The 22,150-nt window shown below is 40.7% G+C and overlaps 1 protein-coding gene across 2 annotated transcripts in view; it reads right to left on the bottom strand.

The window, feature by feature from the left end:
* The window catches only part of TAFA4 (TAFA chemokine like family member 4), a 68,157-nt gene that overhangs the window by 30,495 nt on the left and 15,512 nt on the right, over positions 1-22,150 (bottom strand). For both annotated transcript variants that reach the window (XM_042823675.1, XM_042823674.1), the window contains exons 2-3: positions 15,895-16,030; positions 12,839-12,954 (exon numbers count right to left, since the gene is read on the bottom strand). In XM_042823675.1, coding sequence (XP_042679609.1) covers positions 12,839-12,954; positions 15,895-15,974 — 196 coding nt within the window. In that variant the 5' untranslated portion in view covers positions 15,975-16,030. The remainder of the gene's footprint in view (positions 1-12,838; positions 12,955-15,894; positions 16,031-22,150) is intronic.

The raw sequence follows: 22,150 nt of genomic DNA, 5'->3' as shown, positions 1-22,150 counted from the left end.
AAAATAAAATAAAATAAAATAAAATAAAATAAAATAAAATAAAATAAAATAAAATAAAAAATGAATGTATGGATGCGTTCTGCTGCTGCCACCCTGTGGGAAGGTTGAGTAAAAAGCACTTCAGTAAATCGGTGGTTAACGAGGGCTGAGCCTGAGTCACCGTCAGGCTGATATTTATGCTGCACCTTTGCTCTCAGTGCTTTCCAAGACAGACTTTTTCAGAGAAAGCAAACTAAAACTGAAGGAGAACCATTGCAACTGCCTGCACCTTCTATGCAAGCGAGCCAACCTGCTGCTTTGACTCATTCCCAGTGCCTATAAAATCGCTCCATGGATTTGATCCACTTCAATCCCACAGCTCTTTATCTCTTACTTTGGGGTGTTGATTTTTGGTTGTCCTCTGTGGAGCCAGGAGTTGAACTCGATGATCCTTGTGGCTCCTTTTCAACTAAGGATATTCCAAGATTCCCTAAGATGCTGGAGCTCACACAAGGATGGTTGGATGGAGCTTTGCAAAATGCAGGATCTCAATTTATAACATTTCAACGTTCATCTCTTCAAATTGTAGTTAAAAATGAAGTTCAACACCTATCCCATTACACTCATCTGAAGAAGCCTAGCCGCTGCAAATCTGCAGCAATAGGGGTCTAAATGCCTTTCTAAAGTTGGCCTTAAAAGTCCAAATCTGCCTTATTTCAGTACTTGGGAGCTGGGAATACAGATGTTCAAGGTAAAACAAAGAACTCTGATACTCTGCTATCCACTTAGCACCCCCTCATAGATAACAGAGGGCCTCTGAACTGGTAAACGATAGCATAACATTTTTATTATCAACATCATTAATTGTGGATGACAAAGCAGAGGCAACGACAACAATTTAAAGTCAACTCAAGTTGTGAGGATACAGTCTACAGGGCAATTATTGAAGAAGATAAATTTCTGATGTTTAGGGACTCTCCAGCAAAACACCAACAAGACGAGAGACAGCAAAACACCAACAAGAGACAAGAATTCCTCCAACAAATCAAGCAGAATGGGAGGGAAGTGGGGGGAAGTAGACTGCCTTGTGATGAGGAGACATGAAAAAGGTAAGCCCAGCTTACCTTTAAAAAGGTAAGCTCAGCAGTCCAGCTGCATAAACAGCACTCTGCTTTATGAGATGCTGCTCAGATTGACTCTCATTCCTCTACGTCTATTTTTTTCATGTCTCCATAATATTCCCAATAGAATGACTACAAGCAAAATTAACACTGAATGAACAGCATCAAACTGCAGTATGCAGAGCTCTGCCAAACAGCAGTAGTGGCATGGCAGTTAAAGAATCGGATGAAGCTTTCCTTTTGCTGTGTGGGAGGCAGCAGGTAAACTGTAATAAACTCCATCCACCAGTACTGACATTCAAATACACCATCAGAAGAATGAAGGAATCAAAATATCAAAGTTCACATTTCATCTGAGCAAGACACCAATCCTAGGATCCTCTCAGAGCTTAATTTCAGAAGCATTAATTTAAGACAGTTAAGTTTCACCAGCAAGTTGATGTCCTTGATTTTCCACTATACCAAAACACAAAAAGCCCATTTAGTGTTTTTTCTTTTTTTTTTTTTTTTTGAATGAATTTAAATACTAAAGCCCCAGTAATATGCACACCCATACAAACATTACACAGAAAAATACTTGTGTAGGTAGCATGTAACATGAAGAATAATCTCTGCCTTTGCACACTGCTGTTAGGTTACTGCTCAACCATTTTAAACTCTAACACTTGTTTGGATACAGGACAGCAGAATTAACAGAAGATGTCAATACATTATTTGATCTTTGATTCTAGTCAAGAGGATATGTAATCATTAGCACAGACCTATTTATCTTCCTCTTATTTCATCATCCTGTAATTTAAATGATTTCTGGATTTCATTTGGCTTATCAAGTTCTCGACAACATCATGAGATCCTGTCTCCACAGAAAATGATTTCTGCCTTTCTTCTTCCTTGAAGACTGTCATGTCCTGCTCACTCCATCAATCAGCCTGACATTATCTTCCTTCCACAGAGTGGCAAGCTTAAGTTATCAGATTTATGCAAAAAATAACAAGTAGTTCTCATTGCCCCAGAGATCACTTTGCAATTGGAAGTTGTTCTTTAAACAGAGTTACTCCTATTGAAGCACAGGATTTATTCTTGTGCATTTCATCCTCTCTTCTATTTATATTCATCTATTCATTGCTTAATTCTTTATTTACAGCATGTTACAACATCAATGACTGTTTTTTAAAAAAATACTACTTACTGAGTTTTAATCAGATACAGAAAAATAGATACAGAGGGAAAAAACAGAATGACAAGCATTAAAAAAATCCATTAGCACAAAAAGGAATCAAGATCTGGAATGCACACTCACTGTGTGTAAGCTAGTAAAGCTCATCTATCAATACACAGGTTCTAAATACACCACATCACCCAGATAACTCCAAGGACCATCATCTTCCTTTCCAGAATGTTATACATTCTCTCTCAGGACTCGGGTGACCCTGCTGGTGTGCAGGGATGTTGTGATCTCCTCACCTCAGAGGGAAGGACTCCACTTCTCTTCCCCATACCCACGTGCAAGTAGCAAACCAGTCCTCAGTGAACATGCTAATAAGAGCAGTAACAATTAGCAATATCTCATCACAACCATCTGCTGAGACTGCCACAAAAATGCCATCTTTCCACTGCCTGTCTCCTGACTGAATTCATCATTTCACAACATGCAGTTTTTCCTTGGTCAAGAAATGACCTTGCTATTACTATTTATTACTTAATGGATCTCGGTCTGAAAGCCCACGTCATAGTCTATAATAAAATACAGCAAGCAGAACTTCACCCACTTTAAGAGTAGAGCATTTAGCATTCAACACAAAACGTTAATAATATTTCAAAAGTGCCATTTCTTCTCATGAACTTTTGACCAGCTTAGCTAATGGATTCAGGACTAAGAAGTACTGAAAATAATTTTGGGAAAGAGCTTGCCAGACACTTGTCAGCTTTCAAATGTTTTTCACTGTAGCTGGCCAAAACAGTGCAATGATGTTATTTAAGTGCCATACTCTGTTGTTTGCATAAATAAAACTCTGTAAGTACTAGCCCAGCTGCCAAGTCCCAGGCAAGTCGATCTAAATGTAACCCCAGCACCATTTTGCAACTAAGACAAATTCGTTCCTAAGACCTGGTGTGGTGATTTCAGCCCCCCATCTGTTAAATGAAAGTGATCACACTTTGCATGCAAAGCGCCTCGTGTTCCTCTGACAAACACCTTGCATCACTTTGACTGCAGCCTGGCTGACACTGGCTGAGGAACTCCAGCACACTGCAGTTTATTTGCACTGAAGCATTTGGGACAGAGGCCTCTGTTTTTTTTTGTCGAAAGGCAATACAAAAGAAAAATTGGAATGAATTTGAAAAGAAAAAAAAAAAACCAGAACATCACTGTATTCAGGCTACAGCATATTCAAGCTTTGATTCTGATCCAGAGTTCACTTAACCCAAATCCCTCGATACTGAGGAAGGGCTGAGAAGTCAGGAAAATGCTTTCTGCACTCACTGTTGGGTTAGATTTGTTCCCTGAAAGAGGACATGTTCTCACAGCAAGCCCTCTTTTCTCTCCAACTTGGCAGAAACCACCGTGCTATACAGCCTGGATGTTTCTAGACTTTAGCATAACACAATTATTTGTCAGTTGTAGACTAATTATTCCAGTTCCATGCCTGGGGACTGTGGCATCCCTTGCAGAAAATGCATTTTGCTGAGCACAGCGATTTCACTTCATTTCTAAAAAAAAATGGGGAGGCAAAGTTGTGGATCAGCACAATTTCAATTCTTTAACTAAAGCAGGATACACCCAGACAATATTTGAGGACCTTTTTCTACATCCCAACCATTTTAGATGAGAAATTTTATGATTTCTGTTTGGGCTATTTGTTTGCAGTTGGAAGAATACCAGCATCTGCTGAAAGGACTGAATAGACAGAAATCATTAGCATAAACACAGCTTGGTCCAGACACTCATACTGCTGGTGCGATTCATGCCAACAGACATAATTTGCACTTTGTTCAAATTATATCCTGACTTGATTTTCATACTTCCAGTAAATTTTATTTTCTACAGATTATCTAGGAATACCTAAGAATAGAAGCAAACATCACAGTCAATATAGATATCTTCCTATTTGGCCTTTCTTTGAAGAGAACACCTCCCCAGAATAGTAAGTCATGAGAGGACAGTCACCATTCCTGAGGATGACCAGTTATTTACTGTCCCTCATTAAATAATAATAATAAAAATGTGCCTGTGCACTTATTGCTTATTCATGAAATGAGATAATATGCTTCCTTAAATTACAGTGTCTCAATACACATTTTATTATACCAGGAGCAGACTGTGCAAAGGACATCACTGGGACAAGAGCAAAGAATATGTCAGAAAGCCTTGATACTTTCAAATTCTTTTGAGCAGGGAATGTTATTAAAGAGCTTTCTATGCCTGTTTTCCCTGGACATACATATTTTCATTATCTTTTTCAAGCAATATTCTCTTTCATTGTACTGTGCATTTTGGACCAGGAAGAGCACTGGATCCAACCTGGTACTTTACAATGGGCATAGTTACAAATGAGGGGTTTGCATGCTGTTCTTCTTTTCCCTTTGCAATGTTAGCTGCAGAACACCACTTGTGCTGGAGCCAAGCATGCTACCACCACCCTAGGCCCAATGTACTCTCACCTTCATGATCCATCCAGTGATGATTCAGAGGCACTGTGAAGGAGAAAGCTCAGCATGATCTTTATTCACTTCTATTTCTTGCTATACAGAAGGAAATCTCTCAAAGAAAAAGGGAAATAGAGAAAAAAGGATACAGAGAGCAGAAGAGACACTAAGCTGTTTCACCCAGCCAGAAAATAAAATGCATGGGAAAGACTGCCTCGATACACTTCAATTCCATTCATTTGTGCTAATCAAGAATCAACAGACAACAGGAAACTCAGTCAGCTGCAGGCAACACCTTGCAAATACCTGCTAACACAACCATGATCTGTTACATACCAGTCATGATGCTCCACCCCAGAAGTGTAACACCGAGCCACTGTGCAACAATTTGTTCACTGTACAAAAATAAATTACTTAATTTTAAAAAGACAGTGAAAGAAAGCTGTTCTAAAATATTCACTGCATCTTTCGATGCTACTTTAAGGAGACTGAGGTGCAAAAACTAATGAGACAACTGTAATCAAGAAGATGTAAGCAGTAAATAAAAGCTGAGAGTAAACCTCCCACATGCTTATCTGGTCACCATCTCTTAGAACATTCAGATAAGTAAAAAAGACAGTGGCCATCATTGGACCATAAGTCACGTGAATGATGTCCATTTTAGAAACAAAAGTGGAAATAAAGAAAGGGGAAAAAAAATAAAGGCGGGTCAAACAGTAAGAAATAGAAATGTTGATCCTTGAATTTTCTGCTCATAACTTCTGTTATTGGCAGGGTGTCATTAATGACTGCCTCCCTGGTAGACAATGAATGTCAGGTGAAGCGTCAGTTCGTGTGCTGACATGCAGCATGTTCAGTGTGATGAGGAGGGATCACCCTGCTGAACCCTGTAAGACATCTTTAATCTCCTGATTTAGAATCTCTGTTGTCCTCCACTAGTTGTCATTCTCCTGAAAGAACGCTGTCAAACAATGAAAAAGAGACAACTGCAGCAAAGGGATAAGAGGCAGCAATTTAATTATTCGTTTTTTAAGAAAATCCATTGTCAGTTTCTTCCACAATTAAACATTATTTTGTTTCCAAGACGGTTGGGAAGCATCTCAAGTCCTCAGCCACACCACAGACTTCCAAATGTAAACCAAGCAGCAGCCATTTTGCAGGGGAAATAAATACACCTGGCATGAGAACAGAGCTGAGATCTTTACATAATCTTAGTGGACAAGGCACTGGTGAGGTCAAACATGACAACCAATTTCCTGCTTTTAAGTACTTGACTATTTAAAGCCTGTGCAGTCACTCATTTGAAATGGAACTCTCCAGTAGCACAAGGCCTTACAATTACATTAGAATTGGACTTGAAGTCTGGGACAGGCTCTGTGCTGCTATTACAACTAATGTGATTGCAAGGCTGTGACAACGCAACCCGTGCAGTAAGCGCAGGCATGTCGATCGATAGCTGAACGGACCCTAAAGCAATTTCCATCCCTCAAAATGGCAGTGATTTGCAAAACGCTGAATGATGAATGCAGTAAGAATTTTATTAACGCTCAAGCGTTAATAAAATCATAACTATGAAGTCTAACTTTTCTTTTGGGACCAAACACCATATGACGTATCTGAAGCAGGCTGGAAACTAAATCACAGAAGAAACACAAACTCCCCATTCAGTTTGGTCAGGACTTCCATCTTAAACAAGTCTTTCAATCAATTCAGAGAAAGGAATTCAATGCAAGTCCTTTACATTTCAATCTATTGCCTTCATCACTCAAACATCAACCTTCCCAAGGACTCAGCATGTTGACCTCCATGTAAACCCAGAGCACAGCTTCTCAGTAGAACATGCTCCACTTCCCATTGCATCACTATACTCACCTAAACACTGAGCACAAGATGCCTTCCATCCTACTTGCAGATTTCTACTCCTTTCTCCCAGCACTGGTACAAGCATATGCACTTGAAGTACAGTACTTTTTTGTAATATAAGTTCTAAGTTTGGGGGAGGTGAATGAAAAAAAAAAAGGAAGAAAGAAAGATAAAGAGCAAACAAAGCTTGCTTGGTTAGAATTGTGGACAATGGAATGTAAAGGTTACCATTTCTACACGTAGAGACTATATAAAAAATAATGCTGCCACTGTAAGATGAATAAAATAAAGATAGTATTTTCACAAGCTTTCCCCCAAAGTTTTAGAATCTGGTCACCCTGATATTGCTGGAAACAGCTTGGTTTTGGCCTCCTGCTTCACACTGATACAATGGACTTATCATTTTTTTGTTGAGACTGGATCTTCCAAAAAGCCTCTCTTCTTTTTGCTATATATTACTGCTTCCCCCTTTTTTTTTTTTCTTTATTTTTTCTGTAACATGATGAAGTACAATACCCATAAGTACACATTCTTCACCTCATCAGTAATTTTTTCCCACAGCTCCCCGGGATAAACTTTTTATAAAAGACTATAAAAGACTGAATTAACACTGAATTTCTCTATGCTGGCAGCTTCTATGCACACATGGATTTTGAAGAAGACCATCGTATATAGAGCAAGTTCTCATTGTTATTTAAAACTCCTTCTTCACCCCTCGACCCCAAATAAAGGTTCAGTTCTTCCTCTTTTTTCCCCCTCAAAAATACACCAGCAAACATCATGCAGAAAACTCCATCTCATTCTGTCTCAAAGGGATCCTATTGCTCAACTGAATTGCTTTCCCTACCCTATTACTTGTGATCACAGCCAGGGCTGTATATTGTAGCTACCCTATATTTAGAAACTGGGTAATAAAACACATAAATAACACGCTGAATAAAACATTAAGACATAAAAGGAGCTAAACAGCACAAAAGGCTAAAGCTTATTGTGCACTAACCACATCTGACCCATTGAAATACGAAAGACACATAACTCTAATTAGTAAAATGCACCGTTGTGACTTAAATCACGAGACAGCAAGTGTGCTGTCTGCCTGCAGCTGTGCACTGGAGTCCTTTTCACAGCCTTGCAGGGCCCTCTGGTGGAACTGGGAACCAAATCCCTAGCAATCTGACAGCACTGTTAGAATGAACGATATTCCAGCCCAAAAACAAGAGGACAATCAGAACCCTGCTTTTCCCTTTTTTCCTTGAAAGTAGCAGTATTTCTAACATAAAGTTGCATCTTCCAGCTAGCCTTCAATTAAAGTAGATTAAGCCCTGGAGCCAATGGAAAAGAGAAGTTTTTCTACTTGACTCTATCAGGGCACAATTTTACTCACAAAGTCTTTAAAGCTGTGAAAAGCTGCAACTGATGAGGAACCTCATTTCATTCCAGTTGACATCTCATATTCAGAGAAAAGAAGAAAAAAAAAAAAAAAAAAAAAAAGAAGAAAAAAAAAAAAAAGCAGATCCTGAGAGCCCTGCAGACCAAAACAACTGCAGTCAATGGTAGAACTCTGTCCCAGGCCTATGTACATAAAATATTTGCCATTACCAAGTGACAAGCAGACAGCTTCTGCGAGAAACAAATGAGTTGGATTGTCCCACTGGTAGGCTAGATCAGAGAGCAATTAAAGACAGATAGAAAATCAGAAACAGACATTCTAAAAAGATTGCCTTCTCTAACCAGCAGCAAGGGAAGAACAGGAGCAGCAGAGAGGAGAGCCTTTGTTTTCTGCATCAAAGGCACGACTGCATGACTCAAATGATGAGCTGAGTCCCACGCATCAGCCTCACCCAGTTCAGGCATCAGTTAGAAGGGCACAAAGGAAAATGATCGTGAGAGCCCAGAAAATTATCTCAGATCCCTGTGCAGATCCTGTACAGGCAATCAACAAAAGAAGCCCATCTTTTACACACAGTTGAAAAATTGAAACCCCTGGTCCTCTAAACAACAGCCAAGACAGCATCCTGGTTGCAGGAGATTGCATCTAAGATGCCAAGCAGCAAATTAGATTTTCTGCTGCATTTCACTAAGCAAAGAGGTAGAGTTTTCAACACCTCAGGCTGCTGCTAATTCCCTTATGAATCCACTTCCCAATCTCCACGGTCATGCACATTTGACTTGCCATTGCAATTTTCAACAAGACTTCTCTCACTGAACCTCTGATAACCTTGTAAATTAATCCATCTGCAGAGCAATGGGAAATAAACTCTGTGAAGTTACTATTCATTCTTCCAGTTGGCAAGAAGACCAAGCTGTCCCAGTGAACTCAAACAGAGTGATTTATCCCCATGCTCTGCATCATCCTATATCTGTGGGAAGCAAGCAGATTATTAGGGCAGAACTCTTCACTTGAAATCACAAAGAAAAAAGAAAGTGAACCAAGTAAAACAGTTCAGAGTCAAATTTGGCCCTACAGATGTATATTAAGCATATGGTTTCCAGGTGTATTAATAATGGATTCTCCAAAATCTGGAACCTTCAGCAAGCAGAAGGAGGCTGAAAGTATTTCAGGTAGAAATCATCACATCAAAATAAAATGCAGCAGCCCCAAAAAAGCCAAGCTGCACTGGTTAATCATGACAGAAAGTGTTCAGCTGGTTATACCAATCAATGAGCTACAAGTCCAGCCCCCAAGTGAGATGACCAGAGGAAGTGTCTATTCAATGTTTCATCATTTGTGGATCCTGACTTACAGCAGTGAGGTGGAAACAAATCTCTGGTACTAAAGGTACATTGCTTCATTCAGCACAGCACGGAATTGATAGTTATCCTGGTCTCAGTTAGGAAATCTGGGAGCTTGAAATACCGCCTCATTCTAAATAGCTGTGGTAAGGTTGGTGCTCAGCCATTGTCAGTGCAAAAGACAAGCTCTTCAACAGGGTACTTCACAGCAATGAAATCAGATGAATGTTCTGAATTGTCTTTTCTCCACAGATAGAGAGGGAGGCTGCTGAAATAATCTGCATAAGCAGCATCTTCAGTGATGTAATGATAATGAGAAGGAACATCTCCCCTTTACCTTTTGCCTAGTTAATTTTGTCAGTCTAAACTATTGCGCCATTCAAACGAAAGATAGGTTGAGGCCTTCAAGCTGGATTCAAGATCCAAACTTCTTCAAAGCAATGGCAGAATTGGCTTGCTAGATTGAACAGGGCTCTTTCTCCACTAAGAGTTATTTGATGGCAGCAAATATATTGCAGAACAAAAGAACAGGCCTGCCTTGTCCTACACTTTATTACAGTGATGAGGCCCTTTTTGTCAAAGGGACTGCTCAATGCCATTGTCTCTCACTTTTCAGCAGCAGGATTGTTTCTGGGTCCTTAAAGATCTAGCCTCTGTTCCTGTCTGAATATTATGGAGACAGCTGTCAAATGTCATTCTTTCAAGTGCCATCTAAAACAACCAAAGTCAATATGTGTCTTTTCCTGGATTAGACTCCTTAAAAATTGCAGTATTTTGCAAAGAAAAAAAGTCAATCCCACTTTTCAGCTTAAATTCTATTGTCTGCCCTTGGCTAATAAACTTTCTTAGATGTCATGAGTAAGCACTTTTTCTAAAAGAGACTAGTGATCCCAAATACAGACTGAAACACATTTTCAGGGGTTTTCAGGGGCAAATAACACATTCTTAAAAACAAGTTCCTCTTAAAGTATCACAAACTAGGTGCTATCACAGCCAAAAAAAGATGATGCTGGGAAATGCAGGCCCCATCATGAGGACCTTCCAAATGCTCTGTGATGCCATGCATCAGATAAGGGAGACAGGGAATCAAAAGTGGGGTGACTTGCATCTGAAATATAGAATCAATTTGGGATGGGGGGTGACTTCAGTGTATACATGAGAGAAGCTCATGTCCAGGGAAGAATACGACATGTGTCTAAAAAGGTGCAAAAAAGCTCCAGCCTCGAGGCATTCTGTTTGAAGAAGAAAGAGCTCTATGATCTGACCATACTACTATGCAGAACCTTTCTTTAGCCTACCAGAGAAAGCACTGTAAGAAAATTTGCTTAACAGTTGAGAACCTCAATTATGTTTTATAATACTTCTTTGATAAAGGGAAAAAATCCTTAGTGTCCGTTAAAAGAACGCAGTCAAGCATTCTGAAATGTTGTGTTAAAAGTTTGCCAAAATTTACATGACACATAATGAGCATTCATTGTATAAGCCCACAACAGGGGATCACTGCTGCCTTATTACATGTATTTCCCTTAGGTACACATGCAAAGTGCATCTTAACAAGAGAAAAATAACATTTCTTTTTGCAAGACCCTTCCCTGAATGACAAAAGGAATTTCAATGGTTTAATCAGCTCCAAAATGTGCTGATAAGCAGCAGTTCTTTATAGGAAGGGTCAAGAATGCCTAATTAACTTGGCATTGTATGTAGACCCTTCTCTTTAGTGAAGTGATTTAGTCAGTTACCATAACAGCTACCTGTAAGAAGGTAATACAAATCATCTTGTATTCACTGGAAAACCTTATAGGCTTTCACTTAGACTTCTGTATTTCTCCATGACCCATGACTGCATCACACGGCAAACAAACTTCACTACATGGAAAAAGCATTTACCAGGCAAAGTAGTTTTCAATGCTTTTGGTATTTTGTCAGTAACTTTAACACCCTTACTGCTGGTTCATAGTTTTGGCCAGATCTCCTTCAACAGTGAGATGTCAAACTCCCAAAAGAAAGTGGGCTGGAATCCATTTTCAATGGCCTCAAACATATGGTGTTCAAGAAAAAAAAGCTGCCAGTAAACCATATCAGTCCATGCTTTAAACAAAACTCGAGGGATTTTTTCCCTGATAAGACGACTAAATTTAGATAGAACTTGAATGAAGCAGTAGGCTCACGCTGGATGGGCAGTGCCAAATGACACATCTGAGCATGGTACAAATGCTCTACAACACCATGGAACCCAGAAGTTGGTGATAAAGCAAGGCCAAGAGGTATTCTGTGCAGTTCTTAGATACACACGTGCCGTGAGTTCATAGACAGACACAGCAGCTCTACGTAGGTCAAATTCATTGGGGTGCACCAGGATTTTCAGTTTTTTTGGCAAGCACACGAGGATCCTTCAGCTCCTACCTAGACAATCACCAGAAGCAGCCAGGAAAGAGCTCAGCAGGTTGTCTCATCTGGAGAATGAGCACTCAAACAAAAGTACCTTCACTTCCTAGCGCTGAGCTAGGTGTATGAAGTGTATGTTAACATTACACGTGGACCCATGAGAATGTGATTCAGAGTTAAGAACATTACATGCATTAATGCCAATACACCTGATTTAAGAATGTGACTATCACAAATAGGAAGCAGAAATCCCCATGCCAGCACAACTCTAACTACAGTACTGAGAGCTCACTCTTCTCATCATGTGGGTGCAGCCAGGATTTTGAGCTCTCCTAAAATCAGAATTCACTGGTACTACTGTGTTAGCTTTACCTTTCTTGCTTCTGGGATCAAAGGTGATACAGGGCATTAGCACTGGTACATCTATATGCCTTTCTGCAGTGAGGCTGGGTTCTCTGCACAGTCCCAGCACAAACACATTGCTTCCAAGATCCAGTCTTGTATCAATTCACAAAGCCAACCCAGCTTGTTCTGAGCTTTTTCTGCCATTTATAGATACTTACACTGTTCTTGGTAGATCTATCTCGCTAGAATTTAAATGCATTCCTTTAAATGCAATTATTTTTGCTTTACTCTGCAGGAAAAAAACGTAGCATATGACAAGATGAACTAAACCACAGTCCATATCTGTGTTACTCTGTGAAAGAACTGGCTCACACAGTCTTAGAGCTTTGATTTATCGCTCACCAAAGCCAAGGATACCATTAGAAACTCTCCTGGTAAGGACTAGATTAGGAGGGGGAAGATAAAGATACATTTCAGAGTTGTTAAAAAAATAAAATAAATAAATAAATTTAAAAACTGAAGTCCCAGCAGTCATGAAGCTCACCAGAAAAAAAATTTAGAGGGATTTTACTTCAAAAAATTGCTAGAAACTCCATGAATTTTTACAGTAACATGTTTTGTCGCTGCTGTATTTTTAACCCATTGCACTGATTGTAACACGATGTCAACAGCCTCATCAGTTATCCACTGCTAAAAAGTGAGCCCTAACATTCTGCAAGTGGTATTAATTGGTCTCAGTAGCACATAATGAGTTCAAACACTCCTACCTGTGTGTCCCCGGGGATGGTGGCTAGAGGCGGACAGCAATTTACAGCAGACCATTAACACATAGACCAGAAAAAGCCAGTCAGATAGAAGCATTGATTTGGCACAGAATCTCATCCTGGAGGCAGAAAAGGAAGAAGATGAGTGAAAGAACAACATGGGTAGGGAATAACATAAAAACCAGTGCTGGAAACTCTGTGAAGATACTGAAGAATAACAAATAAGGCAGCACTGACAAAAATCACTTTCACAGTTTGGCTGAAATCAATTCATTTTTTAAGTATGCTTTACCAATAGAAGAAACGCGATGGCTGTCACACATCAGATTACCACACATATATTTATAACAACGCCACACAACTGCAGTGCATCTTGGGCAGCGTTGTTTTTTGGTTAAGGTCCATCCACAAAACTTCAATATGCGTATTGATAAGGCGTGCTACTGTTTTTAAACAGCCCTTGCCTCAAAATCATAGAAACACCACAGTACAATGTCATCTGTATTTAACACCCCTTCGGGTCTATCACTCAAGTACACATTATCTGCTGGCTTTCCTGGACATCACTAGGCTTGCTAAGGGTTAAACAGTCATGAAACCATCACCTCAGCCAAATACATAAGGTCTCACTACTCTGTCAGTGTTAGAAACTATTTCAGAAAACAGTTGCCCAACAGAAGGCAGATGTTGTTAGTCTTATTTATAGGAGCGATAGAAATACAGCCACAAATCCCCAGTAATTTTGCTGCAAATATCTGCAATTAAATCCTTCAATAGCTTATGTTATGCCATTCATCATATAGAAAGTTAATCTGATCATTTTCTTAAACTCAATTATGATGATGTATTACTCGTGCAACACATAAATGTGCATTATGCACTTGAACTCCTAGATGTAACATTTCCCACTTTCAGAAAATGCTGTAAGCAGGAATACATCAAATTAATTAAAGGCAAATCACAGATTTGCATAAACTGAACTAAATACTGCTTTCATAGCAGCGTCAGTCTGTAGTTAATCAGCATGCTGGGATTTGGACAAGCCTATCACAAGCATTTTTATTTGCACCAAGAAGTCCTTTGAGAACTTTTCCCTGCAGATTTGAGTTCTGATTCCTCCAGGTACATTCTGAATTTTTTTTTACACCTATATATCTTTATAATACCTGAAACTGTTCAACTGATCAGATAACTCAAGTGATAATTTGAAAATAAACAAAAATAAAATTAAAACAATCCCATGCCTTAGCTTAGTCTATGGCAGGCAGGTTTTAAATCCAGTAACCATCTGCCAGTGAAAATAAAGCAGATCTCACATTCTCTCATTTGAAAGTGCTTGCCCGATTTTCCTTTTCGCTCATCACAAGACAACGCTGTTCTCTCAACATGTATTAATGAGAACATTGATGAGGCCCAAGTAATTCAGAAATGCACTTCTTCATATCAAAAGTTAAGAAGCCAGAAACCTGCTGCAAATATATTTTAGCAACAATCACTATTTGTACCTGCTGGTTTGGGATTCCTTTGTTTTTAATCAAGGAATTGTTCTCCCCCTTCAGCTGTCCTTGTAGTCTTCAGCCCATCATTATATATATATATTTTTAAAAGCTTCACATTTATTGTAAAATAACACAGAATCTTAAAGAAAAAAATAAATAACCCATATTTTAAGGATTGATTTGGGAAAAATATGTATATTAAAATATGTTAAGAAGATGCTCTGTTTTGAAATCAATTTAAGAAGAAACAGATTCCTTATTAACAGTGCGTGATTCAGGCTTCTGCAAGCATGAATCAACCAATCAAGAGACAAAAACTCCAGTGCTCCTTATCTATCCTAGAAGTATCCTCTTACAGAGCATCCTAAGCTAATTCACAGCAGTTACACTTCAGCTGATAACCATGGGCCTAATTCACCTGCACCCAGCTGAACCACAGGAGGCGAGTGCAGCTAACGGGGCTGAGTGAGAGTGAAGGCACAAGTGTTGTTATTGCTGTTGATCTTCATCCGGGTAAACTGCACAGCAGGTATTAAAATCAATCTACCATTTCAGAGTTCAGTCCCCAGATTTTCCCCAGATAATGACAGTAACGCCACGCTATTGAGGAGAGAGCTGAATTTAACCATTTAACCATTGTTTTCTGTCTCCTCTTATGACAACAGTAACACGTGGCTTGTACCCTGTGCACCAGTACCTCTGAATAGGAAGCCAGGATTTACTCATCTTGCTCATCAACTCTCCGCTGCCCTAAACCCGAACACAGATATTTGACCCAGGTATCAGTGGACATCCCAGGTCTGGTGTCACTCTGTAGTAATGTAATGAAGATAGGGACCTTCCTTCAGGTTTCCTAAGGTGTTACTAAAAGCAGGATTTAACCTTTGAAAGTAAATACTATAGACAGAAATTCTGAGCGTGTCATTTCTGGTGTGACTTGAAAATTGGGACAGATATTTGGCCTCAAATCATGCACTGGCTGCTCAACAGCTCCTTTTTCAGAATGTAAGTGGATCCAGGTGTTCCACCATTCCCATTAGAGGAGCGAGCCCAGGCTCAGTGGAAATGTGAGCTGACATCATTTCAAAGTTTTCCCATGTTATGAAAGTCTGACTGCATTGAAACCAGGACCCTGATGTTAGATAGGTAATGGGAAACAAGGTTCAACTAGCATAACAGAGTAAACTTAGTCTTGAGTAAGTACATTTGAGTTCAGAAATAAGTGAATCACTAAAAAACATCCATACAGTTATATCCAAGCTGAGAGGCTGCTAAAACCATTCAGTGTCACTAAAACGATACAACAATTGCAGACTTCAGGTAGACAGGATACAAGTCTTCAGCCCACTAACATAGAGAAATACAGGGTGATCTTTAACAAGACAAGGGATGGATGAAATTTGGCAGACAGATGCAACAAGGGGTGCTGGGCCCTTCAGCATCAGCAGGCTGCCACTCTCAGAAATGTCAAGCCTTAGCTCTCTCGGATTCAAGTGCATAGTGTTGCTAACCACAACAGCAAATCTTCAGTGTCATTTGAAAGCTAAAAAGCACTCTTACCTTGGGGACTTTGCAAGAATTTTGTTCCAGTCAAACACAATTATTTCAGTGTGTTTTTCATAGTTATTCCAGATTCCCATTTGCGGCTGCAGATAAGCCTTTCTGCATTTCAGAACGTTCTCTTCACTTTGGGGACCTACAAAGAAAGCCATATTACACTGCAATTAACAACTAGAATGATGCTGTGAAATAGATCTTTGTTATTAAAATCGTTGCTTCACAGTGCCATCTACAGTACAACCCGATGCCAAAGGCAGCAAACACTGCTCTTCTCACTTGTTTAAAAGAACACAGGGAGAACTGTGTGGAGACAGCTGTGAAATACCACTACATTAACTACATTTAGGCTGCATGTGGCTCTGGGCAGCCTGGTCTGGTGGTTGGCGACCCTGCACATAGCAGGGGGGGTGAAACTACATGATCATGAAGGTCCTTTTCAACCCAGGCCATTCTATGTTTCTATGATTAACAAAAGGCAGAGTTTGCTCCACTGAAAATTATACATACAAGGCATGCTGCTTACTGTGGGCTGACAACCAAGTGTCCTCTCTCCACACAAATGCCATGGGAGCTGTTAGATTGTGGAAGGACACTGCCACGGTGCAAACAGATTTCTACACGATTGCTTGAAACCTCCAACAAATTGAATAAGAGGTTATTAAACGTGGAGTGAAATCCTTCACCATATTCATAAAGATTTGGCCAAGGCCCCTGGAGTCCAGCCCCGAAAGGAGCAGAGAGGGTCCACAGGGCTGCATCCATAGGATCACGTCTGTGTGATGAACGTTTTACTGCACCCACTGATGCTTTTGGTTCTACTTGCACCATATTCAGGCCAAGCCCAGCTGCACCCAGAAGCTACATTTCCAAGTCATTATATGAAGATAGTTTTCTAGCACTAGTGACACGCATTCCACCGAATAACGAGCTCAAACACTCCAATTCATAGGCAGCCAAGTCTCTTTGCTTTTATTGTTTATATTCGTTCTCTCACTCCTATCCCTGGGCTCAACTTGACCTTCTGTTATTGGAAACAAGACACAATGTAATTTGTGAGAGTAATAATAATGTGGTCTCCCCTGATGGAGTGATCACAATAAGCTTTTCCCATGTTCTCCCACCACTCCTTTCATTTCAGTAGTCCTTTGATCAATTGGAAACCCACTTTTTAAGAAACACAAAATTACATTAACACACACTGGGGGCAGAAAAGTCAGTAAGCAGACATCTTCCAGGAGCTTAGAACAGGAACGGCCCTGGCTCAACACACTCCATTTCTTCCTGCTCAGAACACAATGAGAAAACAGCAAACACTGGAATTAAAGCGGTACCAGGCCAACAATCCATAATTAACCACATTTTACTCCGTCTCAATCCTCAGATGTGGAGTTTCAGAGTGAGCCAAAGTCGCAGTGCAGCAGTTCAAATCAAAACAAAACGTGGGCAAAAAGATGTCTTAAGGCAAGCATTATATCAAGCCTTTCTTGTTAGTAGTTCTTAAGCGCATAAAATATTAAAAAATAAAAAAAATCAGTGTGCTTCCAAAGGCTTACTGAGAAGAAAAGCATGCAAGCAGGCTTTTCAATACAGTATTGAAAGACTGAAGTGCGGCGTGGTACATTTTTACCCATTTCATAATAGAACAGATAAATATATCCTCACAGTGCTCTTGCAGGAATCAATACCTCCATACACCAAATTAGGTTTTGGCGCTTCTTTGCTCTGTAATTTTTATCAGAGAGAAGGAAGAAGAACTTGAGATGCACCTACAGGTAAATACTAACTTCAGCGTCACCAAAGACACGTTAAACTCTGGGTAGAGACAGGGAAGTACTGGTTATCCCAACTCATTCTAATTAGAGGGATACAGCAAAAGAGGCGGATAATAATGCATATCCAGGGGCATTCTGATGCCTTGCAGGCACTGTATATTTCTTTTGACACAATAAGACAGCATTCTAAAGTAAGTACTCTTCCCACCAATATTTACATGTTGCAAAATGCCTCTTACAGCCACTTTCTGCAAAGGATGAATTACCAAACCTTTTTAAGCCATCTCTTATAATAAGCTATTCAATAATTTAGACAACCTCCATCCATCAAATATTCAGAAAGCCCTAATTCCTCCATTCTCTCTGACTCCTGAGGGGGGGGGGGCCGATGGAGGGGGGAGAGGGCAGTCAGGCTCCCGAAGGCTCCCGAAGGCTTCCGAAGGCTCCCGAAGGCTCCCGGCGGCCGCCGCCTCTGCCGCGTGGCGCTGCTGCCCCCTGGCGGCGCCGCGCCGCCTCAGCCGGCCCCATGCGGCGGAGCTGTCGTCGGCCCTTCCGAGCTCTCCTTTGTGCGGGAATGAGCTGTCCAGGCAAATTAAGTGTTATCATTAATCATGCTAACACGCTGCTGTCACAGAACTCCTCCGTTCACCCTCTCCTCTGGGAGCCAGGCTGCTGTGTGGGCAGACGCCAGGCTGAGCGCTGCTCCCAACCCTCGAGGTCCTTCGAGAACCCCCAGAAGTGCTTATAAGGCAATAATGCTTCAAATCACAGCCACGGGTTTGATCTGAAGCCTTCAAGTTGCGGTAAATTCAGCACGGCAAAGTTATTCCAGCAGTTCATTAACCTCCCTTTAAACACTGCGCCTAATTTCTAATCAGCGTTTGTCCAGCTCTGCTTCCAGGCATCCGATCTCATTAGGCTGTTTCTCCTTCTCCTCTGCTATCACACGCAGCACTTGCAGCCTGCAGCTCAGCCCTTGCTGAGCAACTTCACGTGTTCATTCGATGCAGGAAGCCTCTCCTTGAGAGGTTTTGCAATATTAAACCCATCACCTCGCTCTTCTCTCTATTGCTGCTGACTTCTCAGCGTCAGGTTTTTTGAAGTGAACACCAGAAGGTAAAGTAACTAGAGATGATCTTTATTAATACCACAACAAGAGGTAACCAACTTTCCAGACTGTACTCAGTGTTCTCTCATGATAGATCCTGTGCATCTTCCAAGTGGGTTCATCACAGTTCTGCCCATCCTCATTAACACCTACATCTATTAAGAAGGCTTTATGCAAACAGAAAGAGCACAAAACTGTGCACAGAGTAACATGAGACTGTTCTCCCATTGCAAGAAAGCAAAACTTTTACTGTGACCAGTTTCCAAGTCTTTACTCACAGACTAAGCATCAGCTTTTCTGCTGTAGTTCCCTCCCTACAGGTATTACTGAGAAAGGCCTGATCACACCAATTACTGAACTGCTGTTATATCCACATAGGATGAGGCATTGGTCCCAATAACAGTCGGCCTATCCACACTAATACAAATATCCTGTGTGCCATTTGTCTAGGGGCTCATGTGTCTGTCTTCATCAGCATTTGGAGCTCTTTCCAGGGTGTATCTGTCATTACTGCCCTGTTAGAGATGAGAACAAACCATCCATCCATTGTGGACTTGTTAATAGGATGAGCTGGGAGGGCTGCAGAGAGTGAGAGTATGAATCCTCTGTTGGAAAGCCTTCTTTAGCTGGACAAAAGGCCTCAAAGTTTAACCCGGTGGAGCTCAGGTCACACAGAAGCAGGAACAGAGGTATATAGAACAGGAAAACAAATTCAAGGTGAGAACAAACTGAAGGTGAAAACTAGAGGAGTGCCAGAAGCTTTCAAATTCACATAATGCAAGGAGGATCTTGAAATCAGAGCAGTTGCTGCCTTTGCTTAGGCAAAACAAGTCAGGTATCGACTCAGAACCTGACACTGTGAACTACAGGGCACAGCTTAGGTCCGCTCCAGGCAGGACAGCACTCATGTCTTCAAATACTCCAGCACCTGCGATTCCCAGCACTCTCAGTTTTAGAGAGCATTTATGTGGCCAGGAAAACTAGCAGCTGAGTTATGCTGGCACAAGTAGCTGATCACTCGCAGTCCAGAAATACGAGAAAAAATATAAGATCATCTAAATGAAATAGAATCTAATTTAGTACTTGAAATGTTAGGAAAAGATGTTAGAGCCTGCTCTCTCAACTCAAACTGAGCCAACATCTTTCCTTCAAGAAAAAATTCTACTAAGACCAATAGGATTACAGCTGTAATCCTGAAAATTATAGCTGTAAAGTGAAGACAGAATGTACGCTTTTCTCCATATAGCATTATTTATTATTCATAATCATCCTACAAAGAATCCTTCTGCCAAAGTAAATGCACAGAGAGGTAAGTAATGCTATCAAGGTTTCATTTTGAAGGTTTCACAAACAGGCTTCTCAACTTGGACAGCAAACACAGGATATTTCCTTGTTCCAGCCTAGCGTTTCAACTCTTTCAACTACATTTATCAGAGAGAATTTTTCACTGTGATTATCCAGGTTCTTTCAGGCCCTCACTGTAGCCTGTGAAACATCTCAAAGTCTTCCCCCTCCTGGCGTATGGCCTAGTTAAGAAATGGGCAGAATTGCAGGCACTGTGTTCAAGGAAGCACAGGATCTGCCTCAGCCCTGTTCAAAGAGGAGTCAGTATCCAGCTCCACTCCCAATTGACCTCCCCACAAGCAAAGCAGTGCTGTTGCAAAGCAGGCAGCATGCCAAGAGATATGGAGAAATGCATATCTGAAATAAATCTCTTCAGCAGAATGTTTCAGACAGAGCAAATATGCATTTCCCCTACTATAAGCTTTTTGCACCAGGTAGCAAAGTGGTAATTGGTTGCACAGAACATTTCAAGCAATAAAGACCCCTGTTTTCCATACCCTGGGTTGACGTAGGAATTTGATTCATTTCCATAGAAGTAAAAGATAACTGACCCATAGCTATAGAGTAGATCTCTTGCCTTTCTTCCCACTCACCAGGGACACAGGTGGGCTGGTAGGTGTTTTCACAGAGATCACTTGAACAGGGGAATGAAGGGTGAGGGAAACAGGTCCCATACCTGCTTGTGCCTCTGGATAAGGCAGTGGTCCCAGGGCTGTGCTGGCTTCTGCCCCACTGTGCATCCAGGCCTGGACTCACATGCAAGAAGCAAATGATCCCCAACTGCAGGTCTTCATACCTCAGAACCCTGAGCACAGACAGCCATCCAGTGTACATCTCTCATAAGTGGAGGAAAGTAGCAGCAGAAAGAATCTGGAAACACCTCCAAGGTGAACTGGAGTTTTTACACAAAGACATGGTCAACTTGTGGTACATCTAGATATCACTATGCTTTTCAGGTGGTTCTATGGGATTTATGCAGACAGATCTAGTTCTTTCTGATCCTTCTGTATTAGAACACTATATTCTCTCATTCTCTAAAACATTCCACTCACGGTAAGTAGTCACATCACATCTGCTCATTCTTTCCCCTCAGTCCCCATCAGGCCATGACTGCGACAGGGTCTGTCCATTTCTGCATCACCAGTGTCATCTGATCTCTGTTTTCATTTTGTTTCATGAAACACTCCAAGAGGAAAGCATAGAATAGTTAGATTCACTCTTAGAACACAAACATGCTTTATGAGCAATGGATGCGCTATGGCCGATGAAGAATCCCAACTGCCTGGGTATATAGGATAATTGTCCCACTTGGGACTCATTAGCTAATTGTTAAAAGATTCTAATGAAAAGCATCTCATAAATACAGCGCTAAATTTCCAAAAGTGTAATTATGGACTGAATGCACACTTTTAGCACCTGTGTTATCAACTACACAAGCCAACAGCAAAATATGTTGTGCTGTGCTATTTCTGTTCTTGCTCTCAGCCACATTGCAGTGCATAGGATAACTACTAGCAAATTGAAATTTTAATATTCCTATTTTTGTACAAAAAATAGCACAATTAGCTTGAGATTCCAGCATACAAAACTTCTTGTGGCAATGCTGAAGAACTAAATTTGCATGGGAGGGAAAAGGTGCAGACCACAGAACTGTGAGTAAATTTTTGATCTCTTATTGTCATTTGACTTTGAACCAACTGGACAATCTTTTTATTTGGAGTTAGAAAACGTTGTTTGCTTATCAAACTTTGGTCCTCAAATTATCCAAAAAAAATTACCCAGTCTCAAAGTTGTACAGCTCAGCAGCACCACGCTGGATAAAAGTTCTGACCGTCGTGAAATGCATCCCCCAAGTACACAGCTCTATCTGAGCTGGAGGTACCTTAACTTGCATTCCACCAGTGACTGCACTGTCTCGTGTCCTGAATTTTGACTTTTGCTCAGCCTCATATCCTGGAGAAGTATCTGCTTTTCTGGAGCTAATTGGAACATGACCATCACTGTATAGACACAGCACAGGTTAAGTTCAGGT

Source organism: Centrocercus urophasianus, unplaced genomic scaffold (assembly GCF_019232065.1).
Source record: "Centrocercus urophasianus isolate 14NV4802_14NV808 unplaced genomic scaffold, USGS_Curo_1.0 seq_22, whole genome shotgun sequence".
In the NCBI taxonomy this organism is placed as follows: domain Eukaryota; kingdom Metazoa; phylum Chordata; class Aves; order Galliformes; family Phasianidae; genus Centrocercus; species Centrocercus urophasianus.
This window is presented reverse-complemented; position numbering and strand designations above follow the sequence as displayed.